We start from the raw sequence: 18,786 nt of genomic DNA on the forward strand, positions 1-18,786 counted from the left end.
TAAAGAAGGGATCAGCTTGACTCCATGAATCATGTGACCTAGCAGTGTCTTCAGGCAGTGTCTGTGCTTCGAATAAAGACTCGACTAAAGGCCAAAATGTTTGTGTCTTCAGCAATTTCCTTAATGGTTTTTGAGTCCTGACTTTATGATTTTTTGATTTAAAGCAGTCATTTTACAAATAATTCTAATCTGGCCCTGACTAGTCTCACTTGTTATGAATACGCTTTCTTGCTCACTCTTTTATGGAACGATCTAATGAATTGTAACACCTATTTACTGTATTGCTAAAAATGGTAAAGGGGAGCCATGTGATTCCTTGCACAAGGTGACTAACCATGGCAAAGGGTCCTTGGTTTATCTACGGGTAAGAGGTAAAGCCTAGTTACCCCTGAGGTCAGCTCTCTGTCCTACACAGTTCTTTAGATTCCAGTCTGTTTACATTTGTGCCTGAAAGCTTTAGACTTCAACAAATGTTCAGTGTCTACATGAAAAGGCAGAACTATAAAATGTCTATGGGTTCTCCGATGAGTGGGATAAGAATCAGGATTCTCCCTGCTGCTACACTTCAGCCAGTGACCTTCTCTACTCACCTACCCTACTAAGTAAGAAAAATGCTCCCATGCTAACATTCCTCCTCCTGTATTGCTGTGCTGTTTACTAATCAGTCACCTTTCTTTTTTGAACCCATGATTAAATCAACTCATGGTCACATTCTCCTTTTAACTTTCTGTTGAACTCCCTCACAGGATTTTTCCCTTATATTTTTTTGATGTGTTTTCCTCCATTTGCCGCCTGGTATGTTATTCAATAATCTCAAGAACAAATCTCTTGCTGTCTTCCATTACCACAGACAAAAAAAACTGTAGGAGAGTACTTTCTGAATCCCTAGGTTCCCATTGACCACACTGTAATGTCAGGTACACAAATTTTAACATAATGACATTTGAAAATGAAGCAATAAACCTTTAGGCATCTCTATTCAGTAGAAATGTGACGAGGCTACAAGTGCATTTTCTGTTTTCGGCAATGTTATTGATGAGCCTAGCAGCTGTAGGAAGTTATTTGTCAACTTCATGCAGGAATTAGTTTGGCTGAATTACCTTTATAAATCATCTGGATGTCATTATGCTTGCTGTGGGTGATTTTTCATTTTATTATCGGGTTGTTCTTTTATGATTCATGCATGCTTAATATTTCAGAACAACTGCTGTTTTTTTTTTTCACCATGATATTCTGGTAATGCAAGACTTGTACCCTGAGCCAATGGTAACTCAAAGAGGATTTCCAAAAGTCTTTTTCAAGTTGTCAGTAACAGGATGCCTGGGCAGCAACAGGTTCATTAAATGCTTCAATATGTATTGAGTAAGGTTAACAACATATGACCTGTGGAGCTACAGTCCAATATACAGTGTAATTAATCACTTTGAATCTTTACAGAATTAAATTTGGTCACAGTACAGAAATGGCCAATTAGTACAGTGAATGGCATCCTCAAAATACTGTTGAGATGTACAAAGATTCTCTTTTATATATTCTGATGGACAGCCGAGGATCCTGCCCGGACGGGACGCCCTTTATATGAGATGACCGGGGGAATGGACACACTACCAGGAGTACCTCCCCTGCGACACGAGAGGGCAGCCCCCTGGGTTTACATCGGGGCCACAGATTTGGATTATAGAAGCTCAACCTGCTGGGGATCCGTGGTCATCACCAGGACAGCTCAAGTCTGGACATACAGCACTTCCGCCACACCCAGAAGTGCTGTCAGAGGTTAATCATGGGACACCCGGAGCACTTCCGGGTGCACTATAAAGGAGGTTGCCTCACTCCATTCAGGGGCCGGAGTCGGGAGGCAGAAGACGAGGTTGCGAGTGAGGAGTGGAGGTGGCAGAAGAAAGGATTGAGTGGAGTTGGGTATTGGAGAACAGTATTGTGTGCGGGACAGTGTAAATAAACAAAAGAGTGTGTTCTGGACATTCTGAGTCTGTGTGTCTGTCTGTAGCCGGGCTATCTTCTATTATATATATATATATTTATTATAAAAGAAAATTTTAAGATGAGACTTTTGTCAAGAGATTTTTTTCAAGTCCTGCTCTCCTCTCAACCATTTTCAACCACGGTCCTCTCACCTCTCATTCATGTTAATGCTTTACTCAGACACAGTTTCTGCACTCTCAGCTCTTATAAATTTTAACGTTTTCCTCACTTTATGTTCCCAATAAAAGAAGACATATTATGTCCAAATCTTATTGAAGAATTTCATCCCAAAGGGTTATCAACAGAAGAAATGAGTACACAGGCAATCCTAGCACCGATAAATGACAGTCAAATTAACGCGAAAATTATTGATCGGTTACACGGTAAATTGGTTAAATGTGTATCAATACAATATGCTGAAACAGTTGGTGGTGACGGTGTGGAAGATGAAAACATCAACTTACAATATTTTGTAGAATATCTACAACCATTAACACCATCCGATCTTCCACTGGCTGATTTACTGTTGAAAGAAGGATGTAATGTTATTGCGTAATTTATGTCTGAGTGATGAGCTATGCAATAGGACAAGATTAGTTGTATTCAAAATTGTTCGAACAATTCTGACATGTACAATTTTGAAAGGCGACAAGAATAGTAATGTAGTAAATCTTCCGCGGATAACATTAGACACCAAAGGAGATCTTGATATGCCATTCGTATTAAAATGTTTACAGTTTCCCGTTAGAATAGCTTCAAGAAACGATATTCACTCAGGTGCAGTTATACGTTGCGTTGTCACGATGTAAGTTCAAACATGGAATGAAAATTCAATGCAATATTAACAAAAAGTTAATTAAAAAAATTGCTTTTACACTTGTACTGTAAAACTTCAGTAAGTTTAAAAAGTATTTGCGTGTTAATTTCAAAGCCAAACAGAACGAAAACGTGTAACGCAATGAATACCTCTAATAAAACATGAAACATAATTTTCTTTTAATTTATTATGTTTTACTATTTTTTACTATGGTTAATTACTCGCTGTGATGTAAAATAGTTAGTTCTATTATGCATATGTAAGAACTCCCATGAAAATAACAATGTTTAAATTGTACATCCGCATACCATTTGTGAAGTAGCTAGCACGTAGCGCCCGCCCAGGGGTTGCCGAGCAAAGCAAGAGAGAGGGAGAGAGAGAGATATGTGAAACTAAAACTGGAAATTTGGAGAAGCTAATTTCCTATAATCTAAATTCTAAATCTGGGAGCATCTGCTCATGTTTACCAACAAGCTAACTGGAGGTGCCGAGCTTACTGATATTTGCCTACTCAATGCCTATGAAGGGTCAGGATCCAACCTGCAATTGTTGCAATCAAGCTCCAGCTTCACTAGTCCACATGCTTTGGGAGTGTACCAAATTAAAATCTCTGGACAAAAATTTTGAAATGCCTATCAGACAGCCTGGTGTCACCATCACTCCTAATTCATTAATAACTGTCTGGTGTACTCCTAGATGGGCTTAAAGTGAAGAAAGACAAACTAATTGCCTTTACTTCACTATTAGCAGGTAGACTTATCTTGCTCAACTCAAAGAATCCTAACCCATCTCATTTAAGTCAGTGGGTAACTGATGTCATACGAGGGTTGTCTGGGTTCCGCGCAGAATTTTATCGTTTGTCGAGTGTCAGCCTGTCGAAACCTGTTCTGCTGTGTAGAGGGATTATTCAAGTGGTTGCATGTTTTTGTTCAGATGTTTTGTTCCCTCTCTTCCTTCAGAATGAACACGAGAAGCAAACGAACTGAGAGTGCGCAGCCGATGCTAGCGGCGAAGCTCCCGACTCCGTGCGTGCGTGACTTTCGAGTGATGATTTTTTACGACTTTTCTGATGGTTTAATCCGCTCGGTGGAACGCACCATGTTTGCCATCTTTTTCAGCATCGATGGCATTGTCGCGTCAATTCCGCTGATGGAGAGGAAAACTGTGACCTCTGAGTGGTACACCACTCAGTGCCTGCCTGACGTTTTTTCTGCGATGGCTAGAGGCCGGTCCAAGAACTTGCGAAGGCACTTTTTGCATCATGACAATGCGCCAGCCCACACGGCTAATGCGACGAAGCATTTCATTGAAGACAGTGGTGTCAACGTTTTGAACCCGCCACCCTACTCACCTGATCTTGCACCATGTGACTTTTGGCTCTTCTCGAAGGTGACAGAACCCCTGCGAGGCCACAACTTCGAAACTCGAGAGGAACTGATTGCAGCTGTCAAAGAACAGCTGGACAACCTCCCAAAGACAGCCTTTCGCGAGTGTTTTGCGGCGTGGGTCAGAAGAGCCCAAAAGTGCATTGATGTTGGTGGTGAATACTTAGAAAAAGTTTAAAAAGGATCGAAGTACATGAGAAAAATAGAAAAAAAAATCCTTGGCTACTTATTTCGAGTGATTCCGCGCAGAACCCAGACAACCCTTGTATACTATTTGAAATTGAAAAAATCAAATTCTCAGAGGATCTGTTCAAAACTTTTTTAAAACTTGGCAGGATCTAATCAATAATATTGTAGAATAAACACATATTGGGGAGAAAGACTCCTTTCCCTCTATACTACTCTGAAATGTTTTACTCTGGCTGTTCGCCTTTCTTTCGCATGGGTAGGGGTTGAATTGAATTTAGTTTTGTTAAGTTTGACTTGGAATGTTACCAGCTTTAAATAAATTCAATAAAAGCTAAAAAAAAAAAAATATATATCTAAAGCGAAAGGACAAAAATTACAAGTAAGGAAAGCATGAGAGTCAATCAAAAGAAGGGTTAGGGATGGAAGGAAGTCAAAGCCAAAATGAAAACTAGCTCTAGGCCTGCATTGGATAGAAGCTATTTACACTAGAGGGGTTTATTTTCCAGCATTAATTAACCAAGGGTTAACATTATGCTACAGAGCCTCCATATTTATAGCAGAACATCTGCACACCTATGTATCTCATAAACAAAAGACAGAAACAACCAAAATGAAAAGTAAACTTTGTCCAGATAATAAAAAGTATAAAATACTGCAAAATGAATGCTTCAAAATAAAAAAAATAACATTCAGCACAATAAATGGCGTTAATTTATGACTACTTACCCCAGTCCATCCTCGGTTAAGGACTACAAGATGCCTTGCAAATCAGGAGATTCTCATTGGTGCTTAACATTAAAAGCGAACATTAGAAGCTAAGTCAACGACTCTCCCTCCTTTAGTTTTGTATTTCTGAATCTTAGTAGCTCCACCGTAGGTAATGGAGAATGAATTTGTTTTCAGTAAGGGTTGCAGTTCTTAAAAGAATACATCTGATGATGACATCCTCCTGGCTAAACATGGTATAGAACAGTGTGTAGGTAGTACTTTCAAACAGCTATCCAAACTGCTGAATGGAGGAGTCCTTCAGAACGCCAGTGTGTATAGAAAGAGGATAGGTAGAGGTACACTCCATTTTGTAAATGGTGCAAACAAGACAGAACTGCTTCTTTTTGGGATCTCAAGGGCAATATAAGCTTGACTTCTCACTGAATGTGGGATTGCCTCAGATCATTACATGACTGTTTCTTGAGGTGCAGTGCTTGGCATTGGCTTGAAGCTGATATGCAAATTTCAACCACTGTCAAGAATATACCTCACTAATTGCAATCCATCACCGGAGTCCATCTCTATCACCCCTTACTGGTGACTGAAGACTGTTGTCACAAATTTACCATCTCTTGTTTGGATTACTTTCTCTCCAAAACCATTACCTTCAGTCAGTGTTAACATACTATAACTTTAAATGTGATGTAGCTGAGTTATCTTCATGATCACATTATACCACAGGTGGTATAATGATGTTAGCCATTAGGTACAAAATCATCCATAAAACCCTGGAATGCTGTCAGCACAAATACCCACGAATAAAAATCTATGCTGATTACAAGGCTCAAATCAGTGAGGCAAATAAGATAGTAGTCTTCTCACTCTGCCAAAGTTTCACCCACAAAACTAAAGTGATGCTTACCCATTAATATTGTCTCTTCGTGCTTTCTTTTTAGGACTATTCAATCATAACATTGTTAGAGCACACAAAAGGGTCCATTTTGACTCATCTACCCAAAGAACATTACTCTTATGGGCCATATACTTTTGTCAAACTGCAGCAGACAGCAATGCACTATTCAGTCATTTCTTATTTCATATTAACCTTTTAAGATGGGGTCTTTTAAATCTTTGCATACCCCCTCTTTTCCTTTCTAAGGAGGCAGACAATGTTTGGAGCATCATTGTAGTTGCACCAGTTTCCGCTTCAGGGCAGCTCCAAATTTTACTTATGTCCATTTGAAGAATGATACTCACCGTCATTAAAGTTGACCTGCTACTGTATATCATCAATTTCTCTGAAATTTATTTTAATCGTGGCAACATTCATTCCCATGAACTTTGGTGGAGAATATCAATCTCTTCGACAATATTCCTCAACTGCAAAGAATTACTGTAGTATACATTTAGTTTCTGAATGGGTCTTCGTTTGTACTTCTTTTCTAACAGACTGTATTGTAACTATTGGTAATACTGTAATTTGTATTACTATTCTTTGTGCACATATACACTGGAGTATTACCCCTAAATGAGCTTGTTAGACATCCCATTTCAAAACCACTTCACTTTGCAGTTATAATACCTTTAAACTCTTCTTGGAAGGCTTCCCACAAGATTTTGGAGCATTTCTGTAGGGAATTTCAGACAAAAAAGCAGTTGTGATGTCAAGTACTGATGTTGGAAGAGAACACCTGGCTTGCTGTTGATGTTCTAATTCATCTCAAAGGTGTTCAATAGGGCTGAGGTCAGGGCTCTGTATAGGCCACCCCTTGTATGCTGTAGCATTAACAGTATCCTTTCAATGGAACCAAGGGGCCTGGCCCAAATCCAGACCACTATCCCCCACCACCAAACTTGACCGTTGGCACTATGCTGTTCAGAAGGTAGAATGCTCCTGGCATCCACCAAACTCAGACTGCAAGCTAATGAAGTGTGAATCATCACTCCAGAGAATATGTTTCCGCTGCTCCAGTATCCAATGGTGGCGTGCATTACATCACATTTTAGGTTTGTGTGCAGCTGCCTAGCTATGAAAGCCCATTTCATGAAGCTTCTGCCACATAGTTCTTGTCTGAAACTCTTAATGAGGGATACAAAAGAGGAATGGCGACTCTTACACACTATGTGCTTCAGCACTCATGTAGCCCTGCTTTGAGAGTTTGTGTGGTCTACCACCTCATGGCTGAGCTTTTGCTTTTTGACGCTTCCACTTTGCAAGCATAGCGCTTACCGTTGACTGGAGCAGATCTAGCAGAGCAGAAATTTCACATACGGACCTGTGGCAAAGGTGCCATCCGATGATTATGCTATGTTTGATGTGCTTGATTTTATGCTCCCGTTAACAATGGTACAGTTGAAATACCCAAACTCAAAACGTTTTGTCATATAGTGTATCTAAAATCATACCTACATCATTATGCAGCTGACTGAAAAGGCACTCTAACATTTGAGTTCTAATCATCTGAACTACAGCAAATTGTTGTTCTTCACTAGTTCTGCCAATATTAAGCAGAAAATAAAATCTGCACCATCCTGTAAAAAAGATAATATCACACAATATTAAATACATCCTACAAGTTTAATTGAAAATGATTATTATTACCATGTTGAATGATTGAAAGATATTGAAAAGAGTACCAGAGAGGAAAACTAACAAATCACAAATTAATTAAAATCATGTAAATCACAATTACGATTTTTTTTTGTGCTTCTTAAACAGGTTGTACATTTTGTAATTAAGTTGGATTCAGAAAAGACAAGACATTTGTTACAAATGTTTAAATACACAGTCCATTGAAGATTTTTTTGTTAGGTACCTGGCACGGGAAAACATAGAAACAGTGCGTAGTGCTACTGCCTCACAGTTGACGTGAATCATCACAATCACCTCCTTTATCAAATTAGACAGAGTCTGGGTTTCTCTGCATCTTTCATACCGTTATGAAGGGAAGCATTACATGCAAGGTACAGATCAACCATTGCTGTCCACACATCCATGCAAGGCCACTTTAAAATCAGCATTTAAGGTGAATTGAGTGTACATTTCTATGGATACAGAAGGAAAAACTCAACTCTGGTGAAACCCCACTGGAATGTTGGGAGATTTTGCAGACTTCACACAAATGTAATCAATAATCAAATTCAAATCCTGGGAGCCATAAAGCAGCAGTGATAGCCACAGCATTGCCAAGCACAAACTCAGAAATTGTCAATTTTTTAAATTTTTGAGTATTAGTTCCTTTTATACATCTGATCACCTTTTGACAGGCTTGCTGATTGTGAAGTTGAGGTGGGGCTGGCTGTTCGGAAATCATGTTTACTTCCGTGCTTGGAAACAGAACCATACCAACCAGCATTGAAAAAGGTGTGTGAACTCAACATGCCCAAATGCAATGATTCTGTTGCTTATGTAGATTCTTTCATTTGCTAACAAGGTAATATATGTTATAACGACAAATACTCATTTTACGTTGAAAGCTGTACATAATGGAAATATGCTTTAGTTTCACTTACACAAGCTACTTTGCAACCAAGAGGTGAAGAATATGTCTGTCTTGTAAAGTTCTGTGTGTTATGATCTAGGCGTACCAGCTTTCTCCCATGGTGAATGTTTCGGGTGTTCTTTTAATACTGTTTGACACTGTCAGGCACAGATGCTGATGTTCAGTACGATTTTTGATCTGACCCATCCAAAGCTAACAGACAGTTCCCACTCCCACATAATGTAAAGCTGTACTTTTACCACTTCATTCTTTTACCATTCAAATTACATTTTTAGAAAATGTATATACAGAAAAAAAGACTGTATACTCCCATCAGATTCAACTGTTTGAGCACAAGTGCAGTTTGCAGTTCTGTATTTACAGAGACTCATGCTTGTGCTGCATCACAGTGTGACAAAGGAGATCATCCTTAGCTGTGAATGTCCCAGTAATGAAAACAGGTTGAACATCATGAGTCTCCTGAACATTTCCCACACCCATCAATGGAGGAAGGAGGTCATCTTAAATTGTTTCCTCAAGAGATCTGTAAAATGAGACGCTATTGTTAACCTGAGTAGTGGTACATTACCTTGATAACGTATGAATAAAAACTTACATTTCTCATATCCTTTATAATACAATAAGAAATATCTGGTTTTATGATATTAATTTAATCTCTATTGCAAAAGAAGGTCTGGTGCGTGCTCACACTGAAGTTAAAAGCAAAATGCAGACAGTCTGAAATATTTGCCCTACTGCATGAAGTTCATATTGCAGTAAGGTGGCATCTAGCAGTGCTGCAGTGTCTTCTTGGCATTATTAAAATATGTACTGTATACCAATCTATCTGGCATTTATTCATGAGAGAAATGAATCACAAAAAGTATTAGAAAGAGTTAACAGTGAAGTTTCAATCACTATTAAGAACCTTCTTCTCTTTCCCATCTCACCCTACCATCTTACCTCTTCTCATCACCTTGTGCCCCATGTGGCTCTAGATTATTTTGTCCTTGATAGCGTAAGCATTTAGCCTAGTTGAAAGAGAAAACAGGTTAATGGGTAAATACCTTATTGTAAGGTGCATTTGCTTCCTTCAATTACAGTATCTATTGCTTATAAAACAGAGGAAAGTTTGTAAGCTGTGAGAACAGAGCTACCTATTGAGCACAGAGTAGGAATTAGCATGTAGGCAACAAATAAGACTCCAAAGTAGAAAGCAACAATTTAAATCATGCAGAAAGGAAAAGGCTGCAGTGTCCATGCCCACAAGAAAGGTGGTTTTTGAAGAGAATAGTTTGTTACTTTAATTTAAAATGATAATTACCTCATGCCACTTGAGTGTTTCAGTGGGCAGGGCAAGATGGCAATTTACACAAGTTCTGATCTCATCTGAATTATCATTTTCATGCATTCCTAACCCCTCATGACTCCAGGGAAGGAAATGGGGTGATTTTGTTGATCGGTGTACCCCAAAATGAGGCCTAGGGTCATCAAACATACCAGCACTTGGACTACAGAATGTACGGCAGTCCCTCTAAAAAATGGTACGAGAACAGAGGTCTGAGTTGTTACAGTACATGTGCAGGAGGGCTTTACAAGGTGAGATCGGAAAGCTTTGAAGCTAATGTATTAAGAGAAACTCCAGCAAAACCAAACAAGTTTTATTTACAACATAATCCCTGTGAACAATAACAAAATTCTTATAACATTTACTTTCTTCTGCCACTCAAATTAAACTTGTTGCCCTTCTTGTGCAACTATTCTTCTGTAGTGGATTCAACATTTTCAACGTTGGTCTAGTCTGTCCAAAGGACACAGCTCTTTAGATTGGAGAAGGAATAAGAGTTGTTCGTCACAAGTAGAAAATATGGCGAGTGTTGTACTTTTTTGGGTGCGCAGTTTTAGACAGCAGCCTTTGCAACTGTGACAGCATTTTCATGAATCAGAAGGAAGATGGTTGACAGTCTTCCTCACTCCTTTACTTGACTGACCACCACTACCGATGCCAAACCAAATCAGACCAGTTATGCTGGCCATTTATTAATAACGACTACACCCTCAACACTTATCAGGTTTTGACTAGGCAAAAATCTATCTCCAGTGGTGTTCAATTTTCTAACATTAGAAATTCAATGATAGCGTAATATTTGATTTTCTGTTTTTTGACATGCTTAAACAAGAAACACACTAAAAAACAGAAATGACTAAACTTTGGCGACAAACTTACCACCACAGAATACTTATTTCAGATTCTATTAGCCCTCATGGGTATGCTGAACATAACATACCTCATGCTTCTTGATCTCAGCGGCAGGGATGGATTTCATACAGTACCAGCAGGAGTGTTCTAGACCTGAGCCTAGAAAAGGAAACCATAAAGGATCTCAATATTATTATGGATCTTTTATCCAGCGGTCCAAAGCAGATTCCCCAGGAATAACAGTTCAAAGCAACTGAAAAATGTCCATGTAACCTCCAGCTACTAAGTATGAATGGCCTAACTGTAACAGCAGTGGACTTCATGGTGGGATCAGCAATTCCTTTAGTCTTCCCTTCATACCTGTAACAAAGAACTGAAAAGCTCACTTGCATAAAGGTGCACAGACTAAAATTAGATGAACCACCTTCATAGGCCTAACCACCAGTAATGTGACAGCTTACAGGGAATAGGTTTATCTGCTGAAACAATGGTGTATGGACAACAATCTTACCCTTCACATCAGCAAAACTAAAGGGCTTGGCATATTATTCAGAAAGCAGAAGGTAGAACACACTCCCATCTTATTTGTAGGGGATATTATGGAGAGGGTAAGCAGTTTTAAAATTCTTGTAATGTTCACTGATGTAATGAAGTGGGCACAAAACATTTTGTCTCTGGCCAAAAAAGAATCCTAGGCAGCTTTGCTTTCTCAGACATCTCAGGAAAACACAGATTTCTCCGTCTGTTCTTACTGACTTCAACAGGTGTACAGTGGAATCCAACAACCTGGTAAAGGACACACTCAGCTCAAAACCTTACAGCACTGCAGAAGTTGGTGAAGGTGGCACAGAAAATCATCAAGACTAAGCTGCCTAATGTTTAGGACATATACAACAAAAACTCAGCCATCGTTTTCTATTAATGTTACAACCTTTCTTATTAGTTTCCTTAATCTGCTTTACAGGTGACTATAATAGAAGCAGTAGCCAAGACCCATACACACCTCGATCTGCAAAACTATACACGCCCGTGTTAGCATCTTGTTCCTTAACATCCTCATTCTCCTCCTGGTCTATGTCCTGTTGCTTGGCAGGACAATCATCATAGTGCTTCTCCTCATCAACAAGTTTTATGTATTTGTTGCAGTCGGGGCACAACTGTGTCCGGCTTCCACAGGCTGCTTTGTGTTCAGGGAGCTTACAGAATGGCATCTCTAAATCACAAAATGGGCAAATGTTCATCCTCTGTAGACACTCTTCCAGCTGTGAAAAGTGAGCAAAATGGACACACTCAATGACCAGTACATTCATGTTGATTACAATATATAATTTCAAAAACAGATTCTAACTAGAAGAGGCACACAACTGGAAGGTGTCCTGTCACACACACAGTTTCTGTTTATTCAAAAACTGTCAGCAACTTCTTGCTAAAGGCTTCTAGCTATTGGCTAGTATTTATGGTAAACTAGGAAGCAGAGATGGTATACATGTCTTGTTACTTCATAGGCACCCCATAGCAAAAGCTCCTGTCGTGTATTCTAGTTTCAATACACTATTACTGGGTTTTCTAAAATTCCAGAGGACTGCAGAGCAAAAGTGTGCTCTAGCAAGACTATGCTCAGGCATATGTGGACATGCACTTACATCCTACTGTCAACTGCTCTGTTGCACTGTGAGCATTCTGGGAAGACAACTGAGTTGGCATGTTCTCCCTGTGGGTTTTTTCCAGGCACTCTGGTATCCTCCCCCACAGTCCACATATCTGCAGGTGGGGAGGATAGGTGATGCCAGACTGGCTCCTGGTATGTGTGTGTGTATGTTCACTCTGTGATGAACAGGCACGCTGTGTGGGAATTGTTCTTGACTTGTGCCTAATACTTGCTTAGAGAGGCATAAAGTTTTCTGCAAACCTGCTCTGGAAGATGGATGCACAGACAGATAGATGGATGGAAAAACTTTTAAAACACAACCAGACAAAAAGGTACCGAAACTCAGCAGCCCTCGAGTCGTTTCTCCAGCAGACTGGATATTGCAGCTTTCTTTATTTAGAAGAAAAGGCTACTAATCAATGGCTATATTTACGTTTGGAACCATTTTCTCCATAGCCAAAACAGCAATACAGAGAAGTACACAATCCAATTATATTGTTAAAGCCTGACTGACAATATGTGGGCTAATGTCCATCTATACAACTGCAATCCCCAAAAACTTTACTCTGTGTTTACTCAAGAATTTGTGATTTGTTAAAAACATTGCTATCCTAGGTATGAAATAGGAGTGGGAGATACACTAGTTGACTAGGTATATGGGATGAAATTCTTGAGCCAATCCCCATGGCATGTGCGTTTCAAATTATATTTTCTTATGCCATGTGTATTCAAACCATACTTTTTATAGGCAATGCCGGCACACATATTGAATCACACAGTCACAGTTTGTGTCTTTTCAACTATTATATTAGGCTACCTATACATCAACACCAAGTTGACAGGAGCAATCAATACCAAGAAATATGCAATTTCTGTAGTGTGTCGTGTCCACAGAAAATAAGTACTGAGAAAACGAGAAAGGCCATTTATGTTATAAACTACAAATTTTATAGTGCATGTTGAGGATATGGTGGTTATTGTCTAATTGTCTACTGGGCAAAGGCAGCAGTTCACATAAACATTTAGCAGAGATGACCTTTCAAATTGGAACCATATCCCTGAAGTTAAAAGGTTTCTCTGGAAGCAGATGTTCAGCAAGGTGAAATGCACTGTTGGATTTTTTTTAACTTGGCTGAATCTCATAAAAATGTTTTGCTTTTTTACCTTAGTAAAATGATGTGTATACACTTTTTTACAGCAAGTGTGTTATCTCAACACAAAAATCAATAAAACTCTTGGATTGAAAAATTGATGTACTTGGTAAGTTTTAAGGTTTTTATTTGCACATTTGGGCTCCTACTTCATGAAATCCATTTTAAAATGCAAGAACAGCTTTGATGATTACACCTGTGTGTAAATTTAATCATTAATAAACTTGTTACTGTTACTTAAAAATACAATTCCTTATGAAAAGTGTATACTTATCCCAGTATCTACGAAACAAATATCAGAATTTCAATTATGTTATGATAGGGATTTTTGGCTACACCACCCACTCTTGTTCTGATAAACAACAATGAAATCTGAGTCCAAGGGAAAGGATATTAATGACAAATACAAATACAAATTAAAATACAAATTAAGTTGTATTTTAACTGAAAATTGTTCACAGCATTCTGTGCCTGCACTCAGTGAATACAAAAAATAAGTTACATTGTATTGTATAATCTAACTTGATTTAATTATGTTAATTCCGGGCTCATGAACTCTATCGCTTTCTATCTTCTAGTATGCTTTGATTGTCTTCAAATATGAAATAATACTTACCAACCAGTTGTACTGAACTCAGGTAAATTCTGAATGTTGTGCAGCAAAGACAGTAAATATTATTATGGGAAGACAACTTCCAGACAGACCATTGCCTCAGGAAAGCAGTGAATAAAAATCAAGGACTAGTCATGCACATTTTACATTTTTTTTATCCTGCTCTTTAGCAAGCACTGTAGAGTATAAAAGCACATACCTAGATACAAAAGTAGCTTCTTTCCACAAGCAGTCAAACCTTTTAAAATGATACCTCAACATATTATAGTAATTACACGTCATGTTATATATTGAAAGCCTAATATTGTTAACATTTTAAAACTATTCCATTGCATCTGACTGTTTATTTTATATGCAAGTTAGAAATTAAGCAATTGTTCTATAGTATATGACAATAAACAAAGTAAACTAAACTAATTTAAGATAGACCATCTGTAGGGTATCCTCAAAAATATTTTCTACTGACTCTGGTATTCTTCAACATCTCCCTGGTCAGTGTGACAACACTATTATGCACAGAGATTGACATGAACTTTGGAAGTCTTCATTTCTGTACGCATAAAAGCATCTTCAATGACAGGCAACTTACCGGCTACCTCTAAGATCATATTAGAACAGATCACTGAGCTGCAGCAAGCCAATCAATATACTGGTGCTGCTGACATTTCCAAAGCCCGAAAGACCCCCATACTCGCTGCTGTTCCAAAATATATAAAAGTGAAGCATAATAGTAAACACACACACAACATCACCAGGCCCCCCAAAAGCCTTCATAATTAGCTACTATTTTTTACCTCAATTGCCTTTGCAGTGTGATATCCAACAACTGCACACTGGAAAACCAAAATCAACAAGTATTTAACCAAACAACATCCACTGGTCACAGTCCCTTTTCATTTTATTGTACAAACGTGAAAAATTCATCCAGTAACAGCAGTTAAACTAACCTCTTGAGGCCTCAACATTAAATCAGCTATGCAAAAGCTTCAAGATAGAAAAATTATCTGCATCATGGATGGTCATCTTCACTGCTTGCTGCTGCTTTAAAGTAGTCTCAGAGTTTTGGCTCTTTGGACAGACAAAACAAAAACTGCTACAAGAACCAAAGTATTAGTTCTTTGTAAGGTTGAAAGTCCAAGAACCTTGCCACCGGCCACACATTCTCTTCATTTTGGCGGATTCTATATAAGCTGAAAGGAGCAACTACTTTAACAGCAAAGAAAACAAGTTCACAAAGCTTTAACTTCACCCTATTATCACATTTTCACAAGGTACATAAACAATGGTGACTACCCAACCAGAACGATTAATAATGTTACAACAAATGAAGGGAGAAAATTATAATTAGAAGTTAACAAAGAAATATAAAGAAGCAAGTAAACAATCAAACTGTAACATAATGTGTGTAATTTATTTTTAAGTACAATCCAGGAGTTATAAACAATAAGTGTCTTTCAGGCATGACTAGTGCCTAAAACCTGTCTAGGGTAGTTCCTGCCTTGTACCCAACGCATGAAATAGATGGATGTCCCTTGAAATCCCTTGATTAAATTAACATCAATGGATGTATGTATTGTATATAAACAGAGCAGTTGTTATTATAATAAAAATACATTTAAAATACAGATATATATCAATGGGTCAAAAATATTTTTCTATGATGTATGTATGTACCCTGCATGTATTTGCCATTACATACCTTGGTTGCCAAATGTCCAAAATACATGGTGTTTTCTTTCATATAAATTAAAACAAATGCTTTTTTCACAAATACATTTTCTAATCTGCAAAATTAACTTATTTGTAACATATTTTGTGTAAACCATTTATAAATAGTAGCAACAGCAGCAGCCCATTTTTGAGACCTGCTCCATGAAATTCTGCCTCCTGTGGTTCAATGATAAATCTTGAGTACTACCTTGCCAAATAGCTTGTAAAAAGTAAGAACATTAAGAAATAGGACCTGTGGGGCTATAATTACATAAATATTAACTAAGCCAGCTTTACAAATAGCATAACACCGTATATTAAAATGCTAACAACGGAGGAAGCTTGTCTAGATTTAGCATTTTGTAATAATCAGAACAGAATTTCCGGGTAGATGTGATTGAAGCATTAGGATCTAGTGGCCATAGTACAATAGAGTGTAAATGTTTTAAGTTTAACATTATTAGTACAAATTTTGATCACATGCATCAAAATCTAAAAATGATAAATTGATATATGCTTATAAGTGTGGAGTCAGTCTAGAAGCAGTGTGCTTCTCAACCTTTACAATCTCAGGACTCAGTTTTACTTTTTTTTTTTATTTTAGTTCACTGCTGACCAACAGTCAGCAATAAGGAAGGGTGGTAGGTTTCGGGGTTCCACCTGGGTGAATAGAGCGAGATTGGAAGAGATGCCCAATTTGGTGAAACAAAAGTGATTACAAGAGCGGGGGAGGGTCAGTATTGCAAAGCGTTTAGGATCACTTCAGCGGATGGCAACCTAGTGAATGCAACTCGCGACCCAAACTAGTGGTTGAAAAACTGCTATACAAGACCAGTTAATCCTGCAATTACAAAACAGTAAGGAATTAAAGAGAACTCCATGGTGGTTAAAAAAAACAAAAAAAAAAACAGCTGTAAAATAAAAAAACGAATCAGGCAAATAAGTTAAGTGCTAACTGTAGGGCTCATGACAACAGGAGGACAGTTAAGAGAAAAGGTGAAAAATGACCCAAACAGATTTTTATAGTATTTCAGTAGTGAAAATATGCAAACAGTAAAATAGAAAATGTTCTGAACATTTTTCTGAAAACAGACAGACTATAAAGGAGGTACTTAGTGATTTGGAAATTGTGGTGAAAGAAGTGCTGAATAGAATAGAGGCTACAATCTAACAAATAATATTTATCCTAGATTATTTAAGGAGGTTAATGAATACACATAACCATTAACTTTTTTTTTTTTTTTCAAAAAACACTGCACAAGACGAATTCTTAAAAATAGAAGCTAGCAAATACTATTCCATAATTTACAAATGGTGGGTTAACCCAAGTAGCTATAGGCCATAAAGTTTAACAGGCATCGAGGGTAAGCTGATTAAAGCAATAAAAAAATGACTAAAGAAAAGGTTAAGTATCACATGTTATGAACAGGTACGTTGTATTGGTAAACAGCATGGGATCATATTGCATGCTGGAAAGGATGGAACAAAAGTGTATGACCAGAGAGGCGCATTTGATAAGGTATTACATAAAAAGTTAGTAATTAAACTAAAAAAGTGGGTATTCAAGTTACATTTTGCAGACAGCTACAAATTTTGTTTCAACACTGCAAACAAAGGATTATGGTGACATGAGTCTTTTCAGAATTAGGTGATGTTAAAGTGATGTCCCTCAGGGATCAGTGCTGGGTCTGCTTCAGTTTTTAATACATGAGTGTTCTGGATAAGAAAGTAAAAAAACAAATTAAATTTGTAGATTACACCCAACTATGTAGAATGCAAGATCATCTAGAATCTGCCTAATTATTGCTTAGGGATTTGGACAGAATGCAGGTGTGGTGAGATTTGACTCAGATAAAATTAATATAAGCAAATATAACAAATTATACATAAAGAATAAAAATGTTAGATTTGAATACATGAAACTTAAAAATATGCCTTATGAGATGGACCTAGGAGTTGCAGTGGAATTGTCACCATCTATATTCAGACAGTGTACAGGAACAATTTAGGAGGTTAATAGGAGGTTAGGTTAAGCTTACAGTATATAGTAGAGCTGAGCCGATGGTCTGTTATAAAGTCTATCATTAACTGACTGAACACAACATTGATGGAAATTAAAATCATTGATTGCTTCCAAACATTTGCAGAAATATTCCTCAAAGTACCAAACTGCTGCCATCACTTTTTTTTTTTTTTAATTTTGCATGCCTCACAAAAAAGCTGTCGGGCATGACTCATTCACTGAAGGAGGTTATGTGAGATTCCTGTGCTTAGCTAGTTTAGCAAGAGTGTGCTGTAGCTGAGGATGGCAGCCTGATCACTGCGTCACACACAATGTTTGAATGGGAGGAGCACAGGTATAATTTGTAGCACCACCCTGCTGTACTTGGTGTGCCGGAACAAGAAGCTTCAAAGGGACACCACCCCCCCTTCTCTTTAAAATCTTTCACTAATATACACATGATTCGACATCCAATAATTGTAATAAATTGGGAGAAGGAAAAAGACACTGATTAAACAGAATACTGCCAGTAATTTGGTTCCACTTTAAGCACTACTTGCTGGCAATTCATGTAATGATTTGGCTGTGAAGTGGCAGGTCTATAAGCTTAAATGCCCGACTCAGCATTTGGTTTTGGCACTAGAGCTAGAGCAGGCTGTAGGGGCTGGGAGTGTCAACGAGTAGCTAATGGGAACAACAGGAGGAAAAGTGCGCAAGTCAGGATAGCCAGATGGTGTGCTTTTTTGGCAGTATGAAATAGAAAAGCAACAGGCAGGGCATTATCCATGGCCATAACTATGGAGAAGTGGCAGTCAGGGATGTTTCTTACTGTAACATCACTCAAAGACACTGTTCCTTTTTTAAATTTTTATTATAACCTTAAACCTTTATTTTTTTTATT

The 18,786-nt window shown here is 37.9% G+C and overlaps 1 protein-coding gene across 1 annotated transcript in view; it reads right to left on the reverse strand.

Annotated features, from left to right (window-relative positions):
- Positions 1–7,656: 7,656 nt before the first annotated feature.
- Positions 7,657–18,786, reverse strand: part of xaf1 (XIAP associated factor 1) — a 44,375-nt gene continuing 33,245 nt past the window's right edge. Inside the window, exons 4-8 of the mRNA XM_028806689.2 lie at positions 11,765–12,023; positions 10,850–10,920; positions 9,886–10,095; positions 9,525–9,592; positions 7,657–9,105 (exon numbers count right to left, since the gene is read on the reverse strand). Coding sequence (XP_028662522.1) covers positions 9,084–9,105; positions 9,525–9,592; positions 9,886–10,095; positions 10,850–10,920; positions 11,765–12,023 — 630 coding nt within the window. The 3' untranslated portion in view covers positions 7,657–9,083. The remainder of the gene's footprint in view (positions 9,106–9,524; positions 9,593–9,885; positions 10,096–10,849; positions 10,921–11,764; positions 12,024–18,786) is intronic.

The sequence above is a fragment of the Erpetoichthys calabaricus genome, chromosome 8 (genome assembly GCF_900747795.2).
Source record: "Erpetoichthys calabaricus chromosome 8, fErpCal1.3, whole genome shotgun sequence".
Lineage (NCBI taxonomy): Eukaryota > Metazoa > Chordata > Cladistia > Polypteriformes > Polypteridae > Erpetoichthys > Erpetoichthys calabaricus.